This window comes from Lampris incognitus, chromosome 4 (assembly GCF_029633865.1).
Source record: "Lampris incognitus isolate fLamInc1 chromosome 4, fLamInc1.hap2, whole genome shotgun sequence".
Taxonomy (NCBI): domain Eukaryota; kingdom Metazoa; phylum Chordata; class Actinopteri; order Lampriformes; family Lampridae; genus Lampris; species Lampris incognitus.
The window spans coordinates 67,122,099-67,139,878 of record NC_079214.1 but is presented as its reverse complement, the minus strand read 5'-3'; the positions used below and the strand labels follow the sequence as shown (position 1 = coordinate 67,139,878).

The window sequence follows — 17,780 nt, the reverse complement described above, 5'->3', positions numbered from 1 at the left end:
ATCTTGCGTTTCCTTGTGCCCCGAGAACGCAGGCGATGTCGATCTGCTCCTCTTGTCTGTGGAAGCAGAGCTACTGGAAGCCCAACAGGAGGCTTACGTCTTCATCAGAGAAGCCATTTTACTGAAAACTAGAAGAACCCCCCCGCCCCCCCCCCCCAAAAAAACAACTTTAAAACTTCACCGGTTTCAAGACGTGGTAAAAGGACTGCAGAGAAAGTTCATCAAACCTGCTGCTACACAGCCTCACTAACGACCGCTCATCCTTGAGTTGAGACTGGAACTCGTATGCATTCTCATCCTGACGCGCTTCTAATGTGGGGGGTCTTAAAGCAGCTGGAAAGTTTGAAAACAGCCACAAACAAAACTATTACGCTGACTGAACCTAACTATCGATTCCTCCATCCTTCCATTAACCAAACCACTTATCCTGCTCTCAGGGTCGCAGGGATGCTGGAGCCTATCCCAGAAGTCGCTGGGCGGCAGGGAGACACCCTGGACAGGCTGCACTTTTTATCTTGTCATTATTTTACTTTATTTTTATTTTTCCCCCCTTTTCTCCTCAACTTTACCTGGCCAATTAACCCACCCTTTCGAGCCGCCCGTCGCTGCTCCGCCCCCTCTGCCGATCCGGGGAGGGCTGCAGACTACCACATGCCTCCTCCGAGTCACCAGCCGCTTCTTTTCACCTGACAGTGAGGAGTTTTACGGAAATAAAAGGTAGGATTTCCTTCCTCTGTCCATGTGTACGGTGTAACTTGACACAAGAAACAAAAGCACTTTTTCATCAAACAATTCTGAATTGGCTTTATCTTTAATTGTAACCCGAGTCCACCCTGATTGAATCCAATATTTCAAATCAACCCGTTCGCTAAACATTTAAGAAGTCTGCAGAGATATAACCTTTATTCCCTACATTTAGGCAAGTTGATTATTACAGGTGGGCAGCATGGCGGCTCAGTGGTTAGTGCTTGTCGCCTCACAGCAAGAAGGTCCTGGGTTCGAGCCCCTGGGTAGTCCAACCTTGGGGGTCGTCCCCTGTGTGGAGTTTGCATGTTGTCCCCGTGTCTGTGTGGGTTTCCTCCCAGTCCAAAGACATGTAGGTCAGGTGACTCAGCCGTACTAAATTGTCCCTAGGGGTGAATGTGTGTGTGATGGCCTGGCGGCCTGTCCAGGGTGTCTCCCCGCCTGCCGCCCAATGACTACTGGGATAGGCTCCAGCATCCCCGTGACCCTGAGAGCAGGATACACACACCTTCGCCTGAAACGAGTAAAACACAATTTAATACAAAGACAGTAATGATTCACTATCTCCATATTCAAATGTGAGGCTGCACCCTAGATGACGACACTGTTTGGTGCTCTGTAGTGCCCCTTGGCAAGACGATCGGTTGTTTGGTGGCACAGCATAGCTGAGACGGCCGCAGAAGAATCCTGTTGCTTCTTGCCAGAGCTGCCGCCGAGTTGACAAAACAAGAGCTGCCGGTTGCTGGAACCGCTGCCGAGTTGAGCGAGCGGAGCCGCCATGGTTTACCCTTACCGGGTACTGACAGCTGGGTAGACTGTGCCCGGGGATTTGAATTCAGAGTTACCTTCTCCTAGCCTTCGCCTAAAGAGGCATCAACCCACAAGGCAGCAGGTGGATTTGAAATCAGAGTTCCCTTCTCCTATCCCAACGTGTTGGCTGGACTGGGCACCATGGGAAGTACCATACAGGCACGCAGGAGGACCAGATCTATCAGTAGGGACGTCGTCCTTCGCCAAAGGGCCCTTGCTGAGGTAAGGTGCCACCCCTCTACAGCCTGCAGGTGCAGTTTAGCGTCTTACCCAGGACAAGAGCAGGACAAGCGGCTTGGATAACGGATGGATGGATGCAACCCGAGTCTTCCGTTTGTGTTTTTCCAGTCTTTTGAAAAGTTAAGCATTTGAAAAGATGATCGTTAGACTCCTTGATGGTAAAATATACAGATCTTACATTCAAGCGAGTTCTCAAATGGTTTTATCCGTTTCAGTACTTTCCCCAAAATGTTTCCGTCCCCGTCCAGAAACTACTGGACAAGATTGCACGTTGTTAAGTATGACGTTGACGCCACAGAATTGAATTGTATTGTCAAAGTTGTGGAACTGCATGTCAACTCCTCGACTTTTATATTTTAAAACATTTTTCTACCAGATGACTCTCAAGTGTTGTTTGAACTCATTACGGGTTTTGAATGAAACTTGGGACACATTTCAGTTGTCAGATACAACGGGAGCCTCAAAGTCAATGAGGAGATGACGGCAAAGGATTTCAATCTTTATTAACATTTCTATTAAGTTTCTTTTCATAACCTACAAATAAATAGTTCATTTCAGAAGGTTTCGTCCTTTTCTGTGTTTTAATCTATGGGGTTACTTTGGACCGGTGATCCTGGGTGGGGAATGCACAGACGGGCATGGCGGCAGAAAGGAGAAGATGGCAGTCTATCCTAACTCCACTGCCCTCCAGAAGATGACTCGGGTGAACTTAACGCTTCTCTGAACAAACGGGTGGGTCTGAATGTCACATCGGTCTGGAAGACACCACGAGAAACGTTCAGCTCGGGTGCAGTGCAACGCGACGGGTTCCTGTTTGTCTGAAAGTTGAGGGTGCGAGCTGCGCCTGCTGAAACCACACAACCACATCTGCCAAATGGAAAAATACTTTTGTCTTTATATCACGTTATCTCGGTAAGTCACAGGATAAGATGGGGCGTCGTGTTTTGTGTTCTACTGCAGGGAAACAGGCCGGTTAGGACCGTAATATACGGGCTGTCTATTGCCTTTTTCTGCCAAACGGCGAGACTTAAAAGGGTTCCATAGCCAGTGTTGCAAAGACAAACCGTGTGACGACGAGGACTCGGGTTCATCACCTCAAGCGGATGCAAAACCTGAGATGCTGCCTCAGCATTTTTTTTTCCACCCAACGAATGGATCTATGAGAGTGGACGAAGGGGAAGGCAAAAGAAAGATTTAACAACCTTTCCGGAACCGAGGAGTTAAAACCGGTCGACTGGTTCATGCTTCTAGAAGAACAAGAGGAACGAGAGGTTCTCCCCCCGTTCTTCTCCAAAGGTCAGGAGACAATACTGTATCCAGAAGTGCTTCAGTCTTAACACAGAGAAACCACGTCAGTCTCCTGGCGCTCGAGGTTCATGTCAAGGAAACACAACTCAAATTAAAAAATATATACTGCTTCTCCAAACCATACATAGTAAAACATTAATATTTGATGATATGAACCAAAACAATACTTTGATTCATGTGTAAGGAATAAAATAGTGTAAAATTAACTCTGACAGTAATAATTTTGAAATCTAAGACCAAAAAGTTCTCGGTTTAGGAAAGACTAAACCCTCTGATCGTTTTCCTTTATGAAAATTAAAAAAGAAAAAAAAAAGAATCGGCTAACCAAAACGAGAAAAACAAAATCCTGTCCCTCCTGTAAAAATGTTTCTAAAGGTGGAAAGGCAGAGGGGTGGTGGTGGACAGCCTGCCCCACGCCGTCTTCTCCTCTTCCTGTCTCAAGTCTTGCCTCTTCCTGTCCAACACAGCTGTCAATCAGGAGACCGGTGTGATCTGCACAATCCGTCAGCATGTCTTCCCACAGGCAGAAGCAACCCAGAGCTGTGGTCAGTAGGAACCGTAGCGATCCTGGACAAAACAGACGACAGCGTTGGTAGTAGATGTCTTTGCGTTCTTCTGACAGTGTGGAAAACCTAAAACTGGCTTCCATTTGAATTTTCTAATTCACTTTGAGGGCATTTATTTTTCATTTCTTACAACTGAAAGTTGTGGCTAGACAATCCCCCCCCCTTTTTCTCCCCAGTTGTACTTGGCCAAGTATCCCACTCTTCTGAGCTGTCCCGGTCGCTGCTCCACCCCCTCTGCTGATCCGGGGAGGGCTGCAGACTACCACATGTCTCCTCCGATACATGTGGAGTCACCAGCCGCTTCTTTTCACCTGACAGTGAGGAGTTTCACCAGGGGGACGTAGCGCATGGGAGGATCTCGCTATTCCCCCCCAGTTCCCCCTCCACCCTGAACAGGTGCCCTGACCGACCAGAGGAGGCGCTAGTGCAGTGACCAGGACACTTACCCACATCTGGCTTCCCTCCCGCAGACACGGACAATTGTGTCTGTAGGGACGCCCGACCAAGCCGGAGGTAACACAGGGATTTGAACCGGCGATCCCCGTGTTGGTAGTCAACGGAATAGACCGCTACGCTACCCAGACACATTTTTGATCAGAGATTGCTTAAGTATAACATGACACGAGTCACTTGATTTACTTCTCAATCTAAATCTGAACAGCTTTGAGGGTTCAGAAAATGAGAGCATAGCTCCGCCCCACTCTTACCTGGATGGTGTTCATCACACCATTGGCCAGGACGGCCATCTTGCCCGCTACAGTCTTTACTCCCTGTTTGAACTGGGCAATGTCCGGGCCAGAGGGCAACACACTTTCAAAGCCCGACGCTCCTGGAGAGGAAGAGATCAGTTAGTCAGTCAAACAAAAGTATTTCAAATCAGACAGGAGCTGAACGTGGGTAAAGACGCGTAAGGACGTGAATCAAAAAGAACAAATATTTACAGGCAAACAAATGTCACTGCCGTGTGTCAGACAGTAAAGGTAAAATAAAAGCAGGAAATTAAGTTTTTCTGTACAAAACAGAATTCCTGTGTCTGCCGACAGACACAAAGCACATAAGTTCCTGCTACTGAACTTGAGATGAATCTATTTACATACACACACAGTCTTACCAGCTGAGCGATCATTGCCGTCCCCAAAGAGGTCCGCTGAGCTGATGGAGGTGCTGGACGACATGCTCTCCAGGCGGGTCTTAGCTTCGTACTAAGAGACGAAGCAGCAACTTGGTCACAACAATACTCAGTAATGGGCCTTGTCTGTTAGAGCTAGAATTCTCTCACTACTTCACACCTGTGCTGCTGCAATTTACGTCTACTACTATAATCAGTAATACCATTTCCAGCCACCAGAAGGAGATGTTGGACATCATGTTTCATAACTGATGACTGAGGTTAAGTTGGAACTTGATCCCAGTACTAACATTAAATGATGGGGCATGACATCACAGTGACTTTTTGATCAGTAGACAGTGCTCATCACTTAAATTGAGGCTTGAACCAGAAGCTTTGCTTGGTACTGAAGTAGATGTTCACCTCAGCGTTGCTCTCCCGCCCGAAGAACATGTCTGAGGAGATAGCTTTGGCATTGGCAAACTTCTGCCTGGCCTCGCTGGATTCTGCCACCGGCGCTGAAGCCTCCACCTTCCTTCTGCTGGGAAGCCTGAATCACAGCACAACAAGTGATCAACACCACTCGTCAGTACTGGTCAGTCTGGACAAAGTATGTCTGCCTCTATTATACAAACACACGGAGGCCAACACTGTGGTGTTTTTTTTCTGTGTGCATCTGATTTTATGTGTGGCTGCATCTACATGTGTGTGGACATACCTCTCTCCTATTGGCTGTATACTAGAAATGGTGACTTCCTCTTTGGGCTCCTCCTTCTCCAGGGCCCAGGAGGCGCTTCCTCCATCCATGTCCCACCGTGAGCCAAAAGTATCTCCCACAGAGAATGGGTTGTCTTTGTACCTGCAAACCCAACAGGACCACAGTGCTGCTTACTTTTTCCGGGTGGCCAAGATGGAGGTCTGGCAGGGACAATTACAGTTACGTTGAACCCTTGCAGTTTATTAATGTTAAATTTTACAGCTACAGTGATGTGTCCACACTGGCTTCCTCCAGTTATTCACCCTTTGCAGACACGTCACAATTATCACGTGACGAGGGAGACTGCGCCATGACGGATGGCAGGAAGTGATAGACCGGGAAATTCAAAAGCGAACAACAAAAACAAACAAAATATTGCGACGCTATAGCTATTATAATTTAAATTTAAGTGATGGCTACCAATAGTCAGAGTAATGTTGTGGAGTTGTCCTGTGAAGTGAGTCACCTTGTAGGACGGCACAAAGCGATATGTGGAGAAGCTAGCGATAGCAGGGTTAGCTACCGACCCGTACCTTCTTCCTACCGATGTGTTCACGGATCTAGCAAAATCGTCCAGTCTGCTTGAGTTCACTCCACACGAGTACCACTGTACTACTATGTTACCATCGGAGTGTCCCCATACACAGGTGCTGACCTAAAAGCATACAAAAGTCTAGATGCTTACCAGTTCTTTGTAGCTAGCTTGGTTACAGAATCGCAGTGCTACGCTCACAGCAGGAGGATGTACCTCATAATGGCAAAGGTAAGACATAGCTAGCCAGCTGTGTATGTTTTTAACCTGTTTCCCCTAGGATGCCATCAAAACGCAAATCGACTGTAACCAAAAGCAGCTCATACTTTCCTTGTCATTTCATAGTAGGTTACACAGTCTTGCCAGCTAGCTAGCATTTGGGTCATTCCATAGAAAGTGTTAAGTTTGAGTCCACAACATTCAAAGGGGACAAGGGGGCATAATAAAATTGTCAGTAATGTTTTCAGTGTCTGAAGCCACTGATTCAAGTGTACTGGTTAGCATGAAGCAAAATACAATTAAATATTAAATATACAATTTGTATATTTTTAGCTGCTTTTGTTAAATTACAATCATTTTCTCATGTCCACTCTGACCATTTCTCATATTCACGTAAGGTAACACTTAAAAAATATCACATAAATCTCAGACTTTTATTGTTCTTATGAGCAAAAATACTTCCCTCTTCATATGAAATGTGTTAATTAAATTAAAAATGCATAATTTTTGGTTAAAATATAAAGATATACGTCCAAGTCTTCTGCTGTCCGTCATGGCGTTCATATTCCCCGCGAGTGGGACGTGACGTCATGTGCAAAGGGTGAATATGTTTGCAGGTTTTCATTTCAATCTAAAACTGTAGTGCCGATGACTCATAGATTTATGGCACTGTTCAACAAATTTGTCACTTGACTCCTCTACTATTATTACTTATGTCGCTATTTCTTGCTTAACGAGTTGCTATTAGTCTTATTCCAGCTCCTTGACTATTAGTCCTTTTCTCTATAGATCTGCTGCTGGTTCCTAGTGGGAACTAGTGGGATCTTTTTCTAGCTGTAGCTTTTTTTTTTCACCTAGTGTGTCCTTAAATATTTCTTGTTGCCTTGCTGTTTTGACTTAGTTATCCTTTTAGCTTATAAATATATTCCTTGGTAACTTGCTGTTTGCAGTTTTAAGTTTTGTGAGAGGTTTGATAGACATATGTGACCAGTTTCTGGGCAATAGGCCTACTTTCATTTTAGCTCTTTGGCAAATTGGGTGTTAAGTGGCCAGGGTGTGACCTGCACTCTCTTTCTTGCGCTTTTACTTTAGCACTGGTTTTGCTCTTAGATGCTTGCTTAGAGAGGAGATGCACTTATGACCTCTGATGACTAGTAGTTCTCCTGATTTCCTATGTTAAATGCACTTCTTGTAAGTCGCTTTGGATAAAAGCATTGGCTAAACGACTGTAATGTATTTTGATCTACCTGCTGTGTACTTACACTAAGTGCACTAATGTATTATAAATCAAACACCAGAGAGTGTTGGGAAGTGGCAAAAAAGAGAAGGGATAAAGTGTGCTTCATACTTGGGGGGTCCAGACGTGAAGCCAGGCTCGTCGAACATGTCCAGTTTGGAGCGACAACATTTAGCCCCTACTGGAGTCTCCTGCTCGATCAACTGCATCTCTGACATCACAGAGTGAGACACGGCACTGGGATAGGAAACACACACACACACACGATTCAATTTGAACCTGTCCTTACAGGTGTGATCAGGTAAGTGACCACTGATCTGATGTTGTGCAACATGACATTTCAAGCTATCAGTCTCACCGTCTCTGTGGCAAAACGCATGACTTGAGATCCAGCTGTGTTCTCCTGCATACTGTACCACTGTGGTAGATGCTGCCTTTGTGTCCGTATTTCCCCCTTTTTATTCCATAATTGTACTTGGCCAATTACCCCACCCTTTCGAGCCATTCCGGTCGCTGGTCCATCCCCTCTGCTTATCCGGGGAGGGCTGCAGACTACCACATGCCTCCTCTGATGAATGTGGAGTCATCAGCCCCTTCTTTTCACCTGGAGCTGAGGAGTTTCACCAGGGGGGATGTAGCGCGTGGGAGGATCACGCTGTTCCCCCTCCCCCCCAAACAGGCGCCCCGACTGACCAGAGGAGGCGCTAGTGCAGCAACCAGGACATATACCCACATCCGGCTTCCCACCCGCAGACAGTCAGTTGTGTCTGTATGGACGCCCTACCAAGCCGGAGGCAACACGGGGATTCGAACCGGCGATCCCCGTGTTGGTAGGTAACGGAATAGACCGCTATGCTACCCGGCCGCCGTCTTTGTTGTTGTTTTTTTTTTTTTTATAAATGCATGTTTGAACTCTTCCATTTGGAAAACATGGTATAGAAAAGTTTACCTCGACAGAAAAAACCCTAAAAAAAAATCAACTGATTTTACGGGATCTTTTTGTTCCATAAATGTTACACTTATATATTTAAATTTTTATTTCACTCAGACAGCCTTGCAGTCCCTGAACAAGGCTTTCACATTGATGTCGTAGTTGTGCTGTCACCTCCTGTTCCCAAAGCCCATGCCCAGTCTCTCGGCCTGCTCCCGCTTCTTGCCCTCCATGCTCTGGATCTTCCTCTCCTCCAGCTTCCTGTCAATCTCCAGCTCTTTGTAGGCCAGTCGCATGGAAGCCACACTGTGAGATCCCAACATTACAGTCACATCTTTATAACTGACTGGTATTACTTTCACATTTCTTCTAAAGCGCTTAACTTTATAGAACATCAAAATATGGACTAGTTAATCACAATACTATTTAACTTTACATACAGCTACACTAAAAAATCTCCATTTACAGTGGATCTACTTTCTCTGGAAGAAGACATGGACTTAGTCAGGACGGCGGTGTGACTTACATGGACTCCTCGGCTTGTTTCTTGACTTCAGCAGCTTGTTCTTCCCTCAGCTTCTCAGCCACCTGGGCCTGTTTCTCCACCTCGGAGAAGTTCTTACTGCTCACCTTCTGGGCACCCAGACCTTTTTTAGTGCCAAGCTGAGGGACAGGTGGACAGGCGAGGGGTGAGTGAAAAAAAAAAAAGATAATAAAAAACAAACAACATCTTACTGACCTAAACAAAAGCCAACAGAAACTAGTTCTGGAAGACATCTTCTGATAGAGGGTCTGTCTGCAAAACTGGTTCAAGTGCATTTCCATTTTGAATTTTTCCTCATTTGCACCAAATTTCTAGACCTACACACCATTTTCCCAATATCCTCGTGTGACAGAGTTAAACCAAGCATCTCTGCAACATGTTGATTTTCCCTCTCTTTCAGACAGAAACCTGCTGCAGGCCTACAACAGTCTACAGCAGCCATGCCTGCAAGTATGAAATGAAAAAAAGAGTATTTACCCCTTTTTTAGCAGCCATGGGCTTCTTCTTCCCAATGATAGATGGCTTCACATCTGTGAGAACAAACACTAATAATTATCCAGTAACTTACACTTGAGCATTTGCGGTCACAGGAAACGTCACATCCAATACGCACTTGTACCAAGTAAACTGCAGCACAGGTTTTTCAGTTTAGCCATTGTTTAAACAGGCGAGTCATTTAAAAGCCAAATTCAATTTGTGACACGCAGCCTTGAGGACAAAGGAAACAGGTGCGACTGATGAGGGTCCTGATGTAGAAACAGGGGTTAGAGGAGAAAACAGAAGGGACAGCTGGGTGAGGACACGGAAGCAGATGCATCACAGCATTCCCTTGCAGTAGAGCCGATTAGCGCGTGGCAACTCTAACGTGACTGTCGGACCAGAACTATCAGGCTCTGAAACCAGTACCGTTCAGGCTGTTTCATCAGGAAAACTACCCTCATCATCAAGACAGAAGAATTTGTAGCTATGCGATACAACGGCACGGTGGCCCAGTGGTTAGCACTGTTGCCTCACAGCAAGAAGGTCCTGGGTTCGAACCCCAGGCCATCCCAGGCCCTTTCTGTGCGGAGTTTGCATGTTCTCCCCGTGTCTGCGTGGGTTTCCTCCAGGTGCTCCGGTTTCCTCTCACCATCAAAGACATGCACGTTGGGGTTAATACTCCTGTCTGTGCCCCTGAGCAAGGCAATGGAAAGAAGAACTAGAGTTGGTCCCTGGGTACTGCAGCTGCCCACTGCTGCTAGCATAGGATGGGTTAAATGCAGAAAACAAATTTCGGTGTATGTATACTAAGCACAAAAAGTAAAGAAATTTGTGTTTGGTAGATTATGTCTTTGTTGTAACAATGCTTCTTGGCAATAAATCTTATACCATTGGAAAGCCTGTTTATATCCCTTTTAAATGGTGCCACATTTGTAAGGATCATGCATTTTGGGATGAGCATGTGGGTTGCGCCCATGAAAAATTTGCCAAATCTTCTCTGCCAAAGCCAAACAGCTTATTTTGCTGTTGCTATTGACTTCTTTTGAGCTTCTGGTACCCCAGGTGCTGACAATCAGCTGCCTGATATAAGATTTACTGCCAAGAAGCATTGTTACAACAAAGAAATAATCTACCAAACACACATTTCCTTACTTTTTGTGCTAAGTTTATATACATGACAAATAATAAAGCGTCTCTTCTGTCTTCATCATTTATAAAGATAAACTGAAAATTTAAGTAAAAGATGCTTTGAATAAACTATTGAACTGCTTTAAGATGCTTTGAATAAACTATTGAACTGCTTTAAGAAGGTTAACTTTCAGGACACCGGCACATGCAGCAACACTGCTTTCTGTCATACTTAGCGAGCGAAAGCAAAGCTGCTGCTTAGTCTTAAATGCTTTATATGTACAAGCTCTTAAATAATTTTATTATTAAATTTATAATTTTAATTAATATTAATCGATTATTATATTTTATAATATAATTATATTTTATATTTATTTTATATTTATACATATTTTTATATATTATATATAACATTTAATATTTCATTTTATATTATAATTGTATTATAATTATATTATTGTTATTAACATTATTAATTTTATATTATTAATTTAACTAATGTTATTAAATTTAGAAATTTCGAATTTTAGCTCTAAAAGAATTTTAGAGCTTGAGAACCTGCTCAGCCATTTTACAGATCAGTACAAGGATTACCTTATAGGACTTTTCTTGGTCTGATACTTTGATACAATGTGGTGACGTTGCTTTTCCTTTTCCTAGCCTGAAAATGCAACGGCATCGTCCACAAGTGTTAGTTTAGAGATATTTTGTCAGAAAATGCTCGTTAAAGCACCAGCCCATGCCTGAGAGACACAACCAGCCAGCAATCAAACCACATCTGAGCAGCTGATAATCACCGCTGGGTATCCAGGACTTGTGCGAAGACAAACACATGGAGTCCTCTGCAAGCCAGGAGAAATCCCATCACTCAGAAGAATGACTCCTTCCATCAAGGTTCTTGGTGGGTTTAGAATTCTAACAATATGTTTTAACCTTGTAATCTATATTGTTCTGACTAAAAACTAAAAGGATATGAATAACATGGAAAATTCAATAAGAACAGTGCCAAGAAAGAGAGGTAAACAGTCTCCAGCAGTTTGGAGGGAAAGAGAGAGCTATACTCTGTTAAACAATCATTTGTTTTTTGTCTCGAGGTGTTTGTGGTTGTAGACACAGGAACATGTCTGTCTATTAATGATCAGCTGGGTGAAGCTTAACAGCTAGGAGCAGCCATGTTTATGCACAAAGGAGAACCATCATGTCTATTAGAACGGTACTCTGGTAAAAAGTGTATACTTCATAATAATACACTAGATCGAGTGTGAATGTACTGATTAAAACTGTACATGTGTCTGAAAGCAGACTCATGACACTCACCCAGGGTGGCTTTAGGGGACGTACTCAGTCCTTCAATACTTGGTCCTTCTTCAGGTTCTGGAAAAAACACGGCAGACCACAAGAGAGAATCAAACGATAAACCACATAACTGTTTAATCGGATAAATCCAACATCAGTTGAGCATTGCTGCCGGTTTTCCAATTCCTTTCTCAGACCTGAACACGTATGTATTCAAGAAATAAACAGTGCAGCAACTGCCATGTGTCATTATAGCCGACCCTGGCAAATTCACTTGGCGGACAGCACAAATCAATCCCATCAGTGACATGCTCACAAGCATATGGAGAACATGTTGTACCGTGTTGTGGGGGCCTTTCTGTCGGCAACTTACGGCTGTTGGCAGCATCCTGGGCTTTGGTAGTCACCTCTATCAGCTGTGGGTTGACAGAAGCTCCGTTCTGTTGTGACTGGGTGGAGGCTGTCATGCTCCAGTCATTGTCAGCCTGTCAACATTAAGATAGGAACAAACCTAACGGTGAACTGTAGCTCGTTTACTGCAGTAATTTAAGGCTTCTCGTTGGATTTGTGTCCATATCACAGACAAAGGTGATGCAACTAACACAAGTCCAGCTATTCCTTGAACTGAGAGAGTAAATACTTCTCCCAGTCTACATATCCAACTATTGTTTAAATAGAAGTGCACTGGTGATAAACCTGTGTGTGTTCTGCAAAGAAGTCTGCCTCTTTCTCCTCGGAGGCTGCAGCTGGAGTTCCTCCACTAGAACAGTCAATCCACAGCTAGAATAAAAACAGCAGGAGATGCTAGTGGCATTTTCAGACATCAACATTGCTTCCTTTAAATGGGCCTACAATACTTAAGTGGTGCTAGACATGGAGATCTATAGAGAAGAGTGACTATACATCTATAGTCTATCTATCTATCTATCTATATATATCTATATATATATATATAGATATATATATATCTATATATATATATATATATATATAAAAGAGTAGTCTAAAGCAATAATCAAATTCGGGTCGCTTCTATTTTTGGCACTCATGAGGTATGATGGTAGACAGGCATTCGTGAGCATCATATGTAATTTAAGAGCTATAAATGGACATAAAAGTCAAGTCAAATTTTATTTACGTTGTACATTTCATACAATTTAAGCTCAGTGTGCTTCACACAACAAATATGAACAAAAATAAAATAAAAACACGAATACATATTTAAATCGTTGCACGGTCCTTGACAAACTCTCAGAGCCATTCGCTAAAGCCTTGATTCAAGTGGTGATCAGGTCACGACACTCGTCCACACTGCTTGGCCTGGGAGGATCTAGTTCCATGGCAACACAAAAGTGAAGACGATGGGATCCGCCACAGGTTGCACCCAAGTGATGGTCGGATTGGGAGTCCGGACTGCCCACTTGTTAGGCACTTACGAACCAGAGATGTGTGGGATTTTTATAACCGCCAGTCCACGGTCCCATTAGGCTTTAGCCAGCTTAGTGCTGCCCAGGTTACACCAACTCCACAAGTGAAGTCCGGTCAAAACCGCGGGGAGGGGCCTATCTGGGGTTTGTCACGCATACAGGAATCGGTAGCCTGTACCTTTCAGCCTACAACACAAGACGCTTCAGCAACCCACATATTTAAATACATAAAAGTGCACAACAAATGCACGATAGCATAACTCATCGCCTGCCCACCCTAAAAGAGACAGCAAAAGAGACAGTTTTGCTGAGGAGTTGTTTATAGTACCAGCAGCCTGATCTGAAACCAGCTGCATCCTCATTAGCTTTGTGGTTTATTTGGTAAAATACAGGGATGACGAGAAATGAAGTTAGTTGATGCTGTTATATGGACCTTATCACCATGGCAGACAAAGAAAATACTACAATCGTTAGCTTATCTTTAACAAGCTAATTCTACTCACATCATTGCCATATTTGGACAAGGCAGTGTTGGCAAGCTGTCGAATCTTGTCCCGGTACATCTGGGCCGCGCGACTGTTATACTTGGCATTCGTGTCATTTGTTGAGCAGCCATGTTGACGAAAGAAGGCAGTCTTCACAGACAGGAGAGAACAGAGAAAGAGCATCAGAGAAGAGAGGAGAAGATAGAAACACAGGGAAGAGAGACAGAGAAAAGAGGACAAACAGAGAGAAACATACAGACAGAGAGTGAGTGATAGAAAGACAGAGAGATGCTTCTTGAAGTCCAACAACACAATAGTGGATTTTTTTTTTTTAGCAAACTTTTAAGAGGATTCCTTACCAATATGTCAAAAGTTGTAGAATAGCTTTATAAATTGATTACTGTTATTACTTACAGCGTTGGCATTGCCTCCAACTTGCATACATCTGAGCTGGAACCAGTTCCAGTTGGAGTCTAACTCTGTAGATCTGAGCGGAGCAGAAAGAGGAAAAGTCAGTACTCTCCAGTCTAACTGTAACCAATTATTTAATTAGGTATACAGTCAAGCTACAATATTCAAGATTTACATCCAGACAATCTATTTCTGGCATATTTTATGTCAACAACAAGCAACCATCCAAATCATAACCTTTTGTAGTTCTTCATTTGAATGGTTAATGTCTGGTAGGATGCCCCAGAAAATAAGTATACAGTTCAAAGTGTTTTACACCTTCGTCATAGCAGAAAAATGAAGAGGAAGATGGCAGGTAGCGCTGAGTTTGAAGTGAAGTTGTTGTGTCTAATAAACAGATGTGACAGAACAAGCTGGTACAAGACCTTTACCAGCAGCGGTGGGTGCTGACACAACAGCACTGCCAAATGTTTCATTTTGAATGGCTCTCTGGGATTTAGACTAGTCAAACACCATTGTAGTTAATGGCATCTCCATAGGTATCAGTAAATTAAATGAAAATTACAATGGTCGGGATTCTAGCTTTCATCCCTTGGTGACTGCCTGCCTCTGCAGAAACAATAGCACATATGGTGCTCAACGATCCTCTGTGCAGTATGTGAGGTCCATGTAATCCATATGTCAGGATGTAAAACCCTACCAGCTGTCAGTATGTTTTTGTCCCCCCCCCCCCTTTTTTTTCTCCCCAATTGGATTCGGCCAATTACCCCACTCTTTCGAGCCTTTCCGGTCACTGCTCTATCCCCTCTGCCGATCTGGAGAGGGCTGCAGACTACCACATCTTCCTCCGATACATGTGGAGTCGCCAGCCACTTCTTTTCACCTGGTAGTCAGGAGTTTCACCAGGGGGACGTAGAACGTGGGAGGATCACGCTATTCCCCCCAGTTCCTCCTCCTCCCCGACCGACCAAAGGAGGCGCTAGGGCAGCGACCAGGACACATACCCGCATCCGGCTTCCCACCCGCACACACGGCCAATTGTGTCTGTAGGGTCGCCCGACCAAACCGGAGGTAACACGGAGACTCGAACCGGCGACCCCCGTGTTGGTAGGCAACGGAATAGACCGCCACGCTACCTGGACGCCCTGTCAGTATGTTTTTAACACCAAAGTAAAAGAGACCTTTAGTGTCTTAAACATCTAACTGAACTTTAAGGGTTTTTTAAAGGATTATTTTTGCTAAAACTCACCTTTAGTGACTACAAAACTATTAACATTTTTGTGCTAGGTGGCATTTTTGCCCTCGCCTACCGGATGAAGCTCAGGTGGACTCCCAGGGAACGGTGAATTCCTGAACAATCGATGCACAGGAACACGCCATGTGAAATACTTGCCCAGCTGGGGTTTTTGGCTGCACAGTCGAAGCAGGCCTATGCAGAGAGAGTACATAGTTCATTCATACGGGGGCTGATTAGAGGCTGGTGAGTGAAGTCATAAAATGTGAGAGCACTAAGCATCTGGTTTACAACTGATCCACCTTCCACTTGGCGTTTAAGTAAAACAGAGCAGATAGTAGCGAGCTCCAATAACATGGAATTAAAGAAGATTCAGCCCAATATTACACCGTGTGCGCACGACAAATGTAACGTTTGCTTTAATCACAAAATGAGTTTGACAAGAGAGGACACCGCGGGTGGCTGTTAATGCTGACATTAGTGCCATCAAATCCAAAAGCGGAACTGAATTACGCTTGTTGCAGTTACACCAGTTATATCTCACAAATCAGGTCAACGTAGCCGAAGCGACGTCCTTGTGTCGGCCAACAACCTCGCCGTTTAAAGTGACGCTTAACCACCCAGGAAGATTCAGCTGGACACGGACCGCATACGTGGCCTTAATGTTGGAGCTACTGCTAGCTTCTGTTAGCTTCGGCTAGCTACCGTTGGTGACAGCTACTGTTAGCTTACCCTGCACGGGCCGAGCTGGCTTCTGCGCTAAGCTAACGCGCTAAGCTAACGCGTTATTTATACTGCGCCGCGGAGAGGAAAAAACACACTAATGACGACAAACACCATTAACGCAACAGCAGCATCACCTGGTTGTGTGTTCATGAGCGTTACCTTGTTCGTAGGAATGGATCTTAATCTTTTGAAAATGGCCAGGATTTGAGTTTTGTTTAGTTCGGTAGCCATCTTGCCACTTTGACGATTGCCATACGCTGACGTCACTACGGGTCGCGATAAGCCCTCACGTCACGACGCTAAAATATGCTTCCGCTGACCATACTGCAAAACATTTTTTTTATCTTAAACATTGTTTTGTAAATATTTATAACTGTACGCACAATAGTTAGCACAACGTAGTACCATTAAATGTTGTTCTAAAATTGGCCAGGATTTTTTTTGTGTGTGATTAAAAACAACCTCAATGCTAACACAAAAGGGGCTGTAAACAAACCGTCGGGAAGATCTATAAAAGAAAGTGTTACACTATAAGGTACACGTAATGTTCGTATTGTTGTATAATGACACTTCGTTCCGTTTGTAACTCGCTAGCTCTTTATTTCCTGTCATCCCCGCTTCCCTCTTCTTCTCCCCCGACTACCCAGGTGTACTATAGCTCACGAACCACAGCGACACCTATAGGTCGACGGTATACACGTAAAGCCGAGCTGTAGACATCTTACAGTATATTGAAAAAAACAAACTATAAAGTGGGTAATACGTGTGGGCTATTAGTAAAATAACAAAATAAAAGATTTGACATACACGTTTGTAAAAAAAATAAACCATAAGAACTGAACCGAAAGATGATACAAGTTCTACATTAGGCTAGATCAGTGTTTCTCAACCGGGGGTCCGCGGACCCCTAGTGGTCTGTGGTGTAATTGCAAGGGGTCCGTGAAAATAAAATATCTTTAAAAAAAAGATCCTATGACATTTACAGAAATAGGATTATTTTACTCAAATGTGACAGACCTTTATCTACCTAAACTATAAAGGGTAACAGGACTTTTTTCTCTAATTACATCTGTTTCACAAGTGTAATTTATTGTATTTTAATAAGAGATCTCGCTCCCGTTTGCATTGTTAAAAGTTAATGCATAAAAATTCTGTTGTTACATCTATCTGAAAGTTATTGAATACATATTCTGTTTTGTTACATATATCTGAAAGTTACTGAATACATATTCTGTTTTGTTACATATATCTGAAAGTTACTGCATAAGAACTCTGTTTTGTTAACTATATCTAATTTACAACTGAAAGCTCTTATTTTTGCCCCAAAGAGTGAATAAATGCTATAATGCAATTTAAAATGCAGTTTCTACTGTTTCTATCAAATTGCAACCCCCCTCCCCCAAGATCAGGTGGAGGGGTCCTCAGGGTAGATCAAAAATACGCAGGGGGTCCAGGACCCCAAAAAGGTTGAGAACCACTGGGCTAGATCACCTGATGAACAACCCTGCAGATATATGTTTAAACAATTTATTTAGAAAAGCCCGCGACATTAAAAAGTGATTCGGTGTGTGTCCACCAGAATTTTGCTAAACAAGTA

At 43.8% G+C, this 17,780-nt stretch overlaps 1 protein-coding gene across 2 annotated transcripts; it reads right to left on the bottom strand.

Moving 5' to 3' along the window:
• Positions 1-1,031: 1,031 nt before the first annotated feature.
• On the bottom strand, positions 1,032-16,428 carry arfgap2 (ADP-ribosylation factor GTPase activating protein 2). Of its 2 annotated transcripts, XM_056278272.1 has the most exons (17): positions 16,343-16,428; positions 15,534-15,652; positions 14,227-14,299; positions 13,831-13,962; positions 12,597-12,680; positions 12,274-12,385; positions 11,922-11,978; positions 11,402-11,446; positions 9,474-9,526; positions 8,979-9,115; positions 8,627-8,758; positions 7,633-7,758; positions 5,495-5,635; positions 5,200-5,326; positions 4,780-4,870; positions 4,376-4,497; positions 1,032-3,669 (listed from the first exon to the last, which is right to left on the bottom strand). In XM_056278272.1, the coding sequence occupies exons 1-17, from the start codon at positions 16,412-16,414 to the stop codon at positions 3,649-3,651; spliced, it is 1,644 nt and encodes a 547-aa protein (XP_056134247.1). In that variant the 5' UTR covers positions 16,415-16,428; the 3' UTR covers positions 1,032-3,648. The 2 variants fall into 2 exon arrangements, with proteins under 2 accessions (XP_056134247.1, XP_056134249.1); XM_056278274.1 differs by lacking the exon at positions 11,402-11,446.
• Between the last annotated feature and the right edge of the window lie 1,352 nt (positions 16,429-17,780).

Bases quoted from the DNA above. Each gene is read 5' to 3' on its own strand.
- arfgap2 (XM_056278272.1), bottom strand. From the start codon at position 16,414: ATGGCTACCGAACTAAACAAAACTCAAATCCTGGCCATTTTCAAAAGA. The intron at 4,498-4,779 runs GTAAGACTGTGT...CTTCCTCTCCAG, and splicing joins CGGCAATGATCGCTCAGCTG to GAGCGTCGGGCTTTGAAAGT. The intron at 3,670-4,375 runs GTAAGAGTGGGG...TGTTTTGTCCAG, and splicing joins GTGTGATGAACACCATCCAG to GATCGCTACGGTTCCTACTG.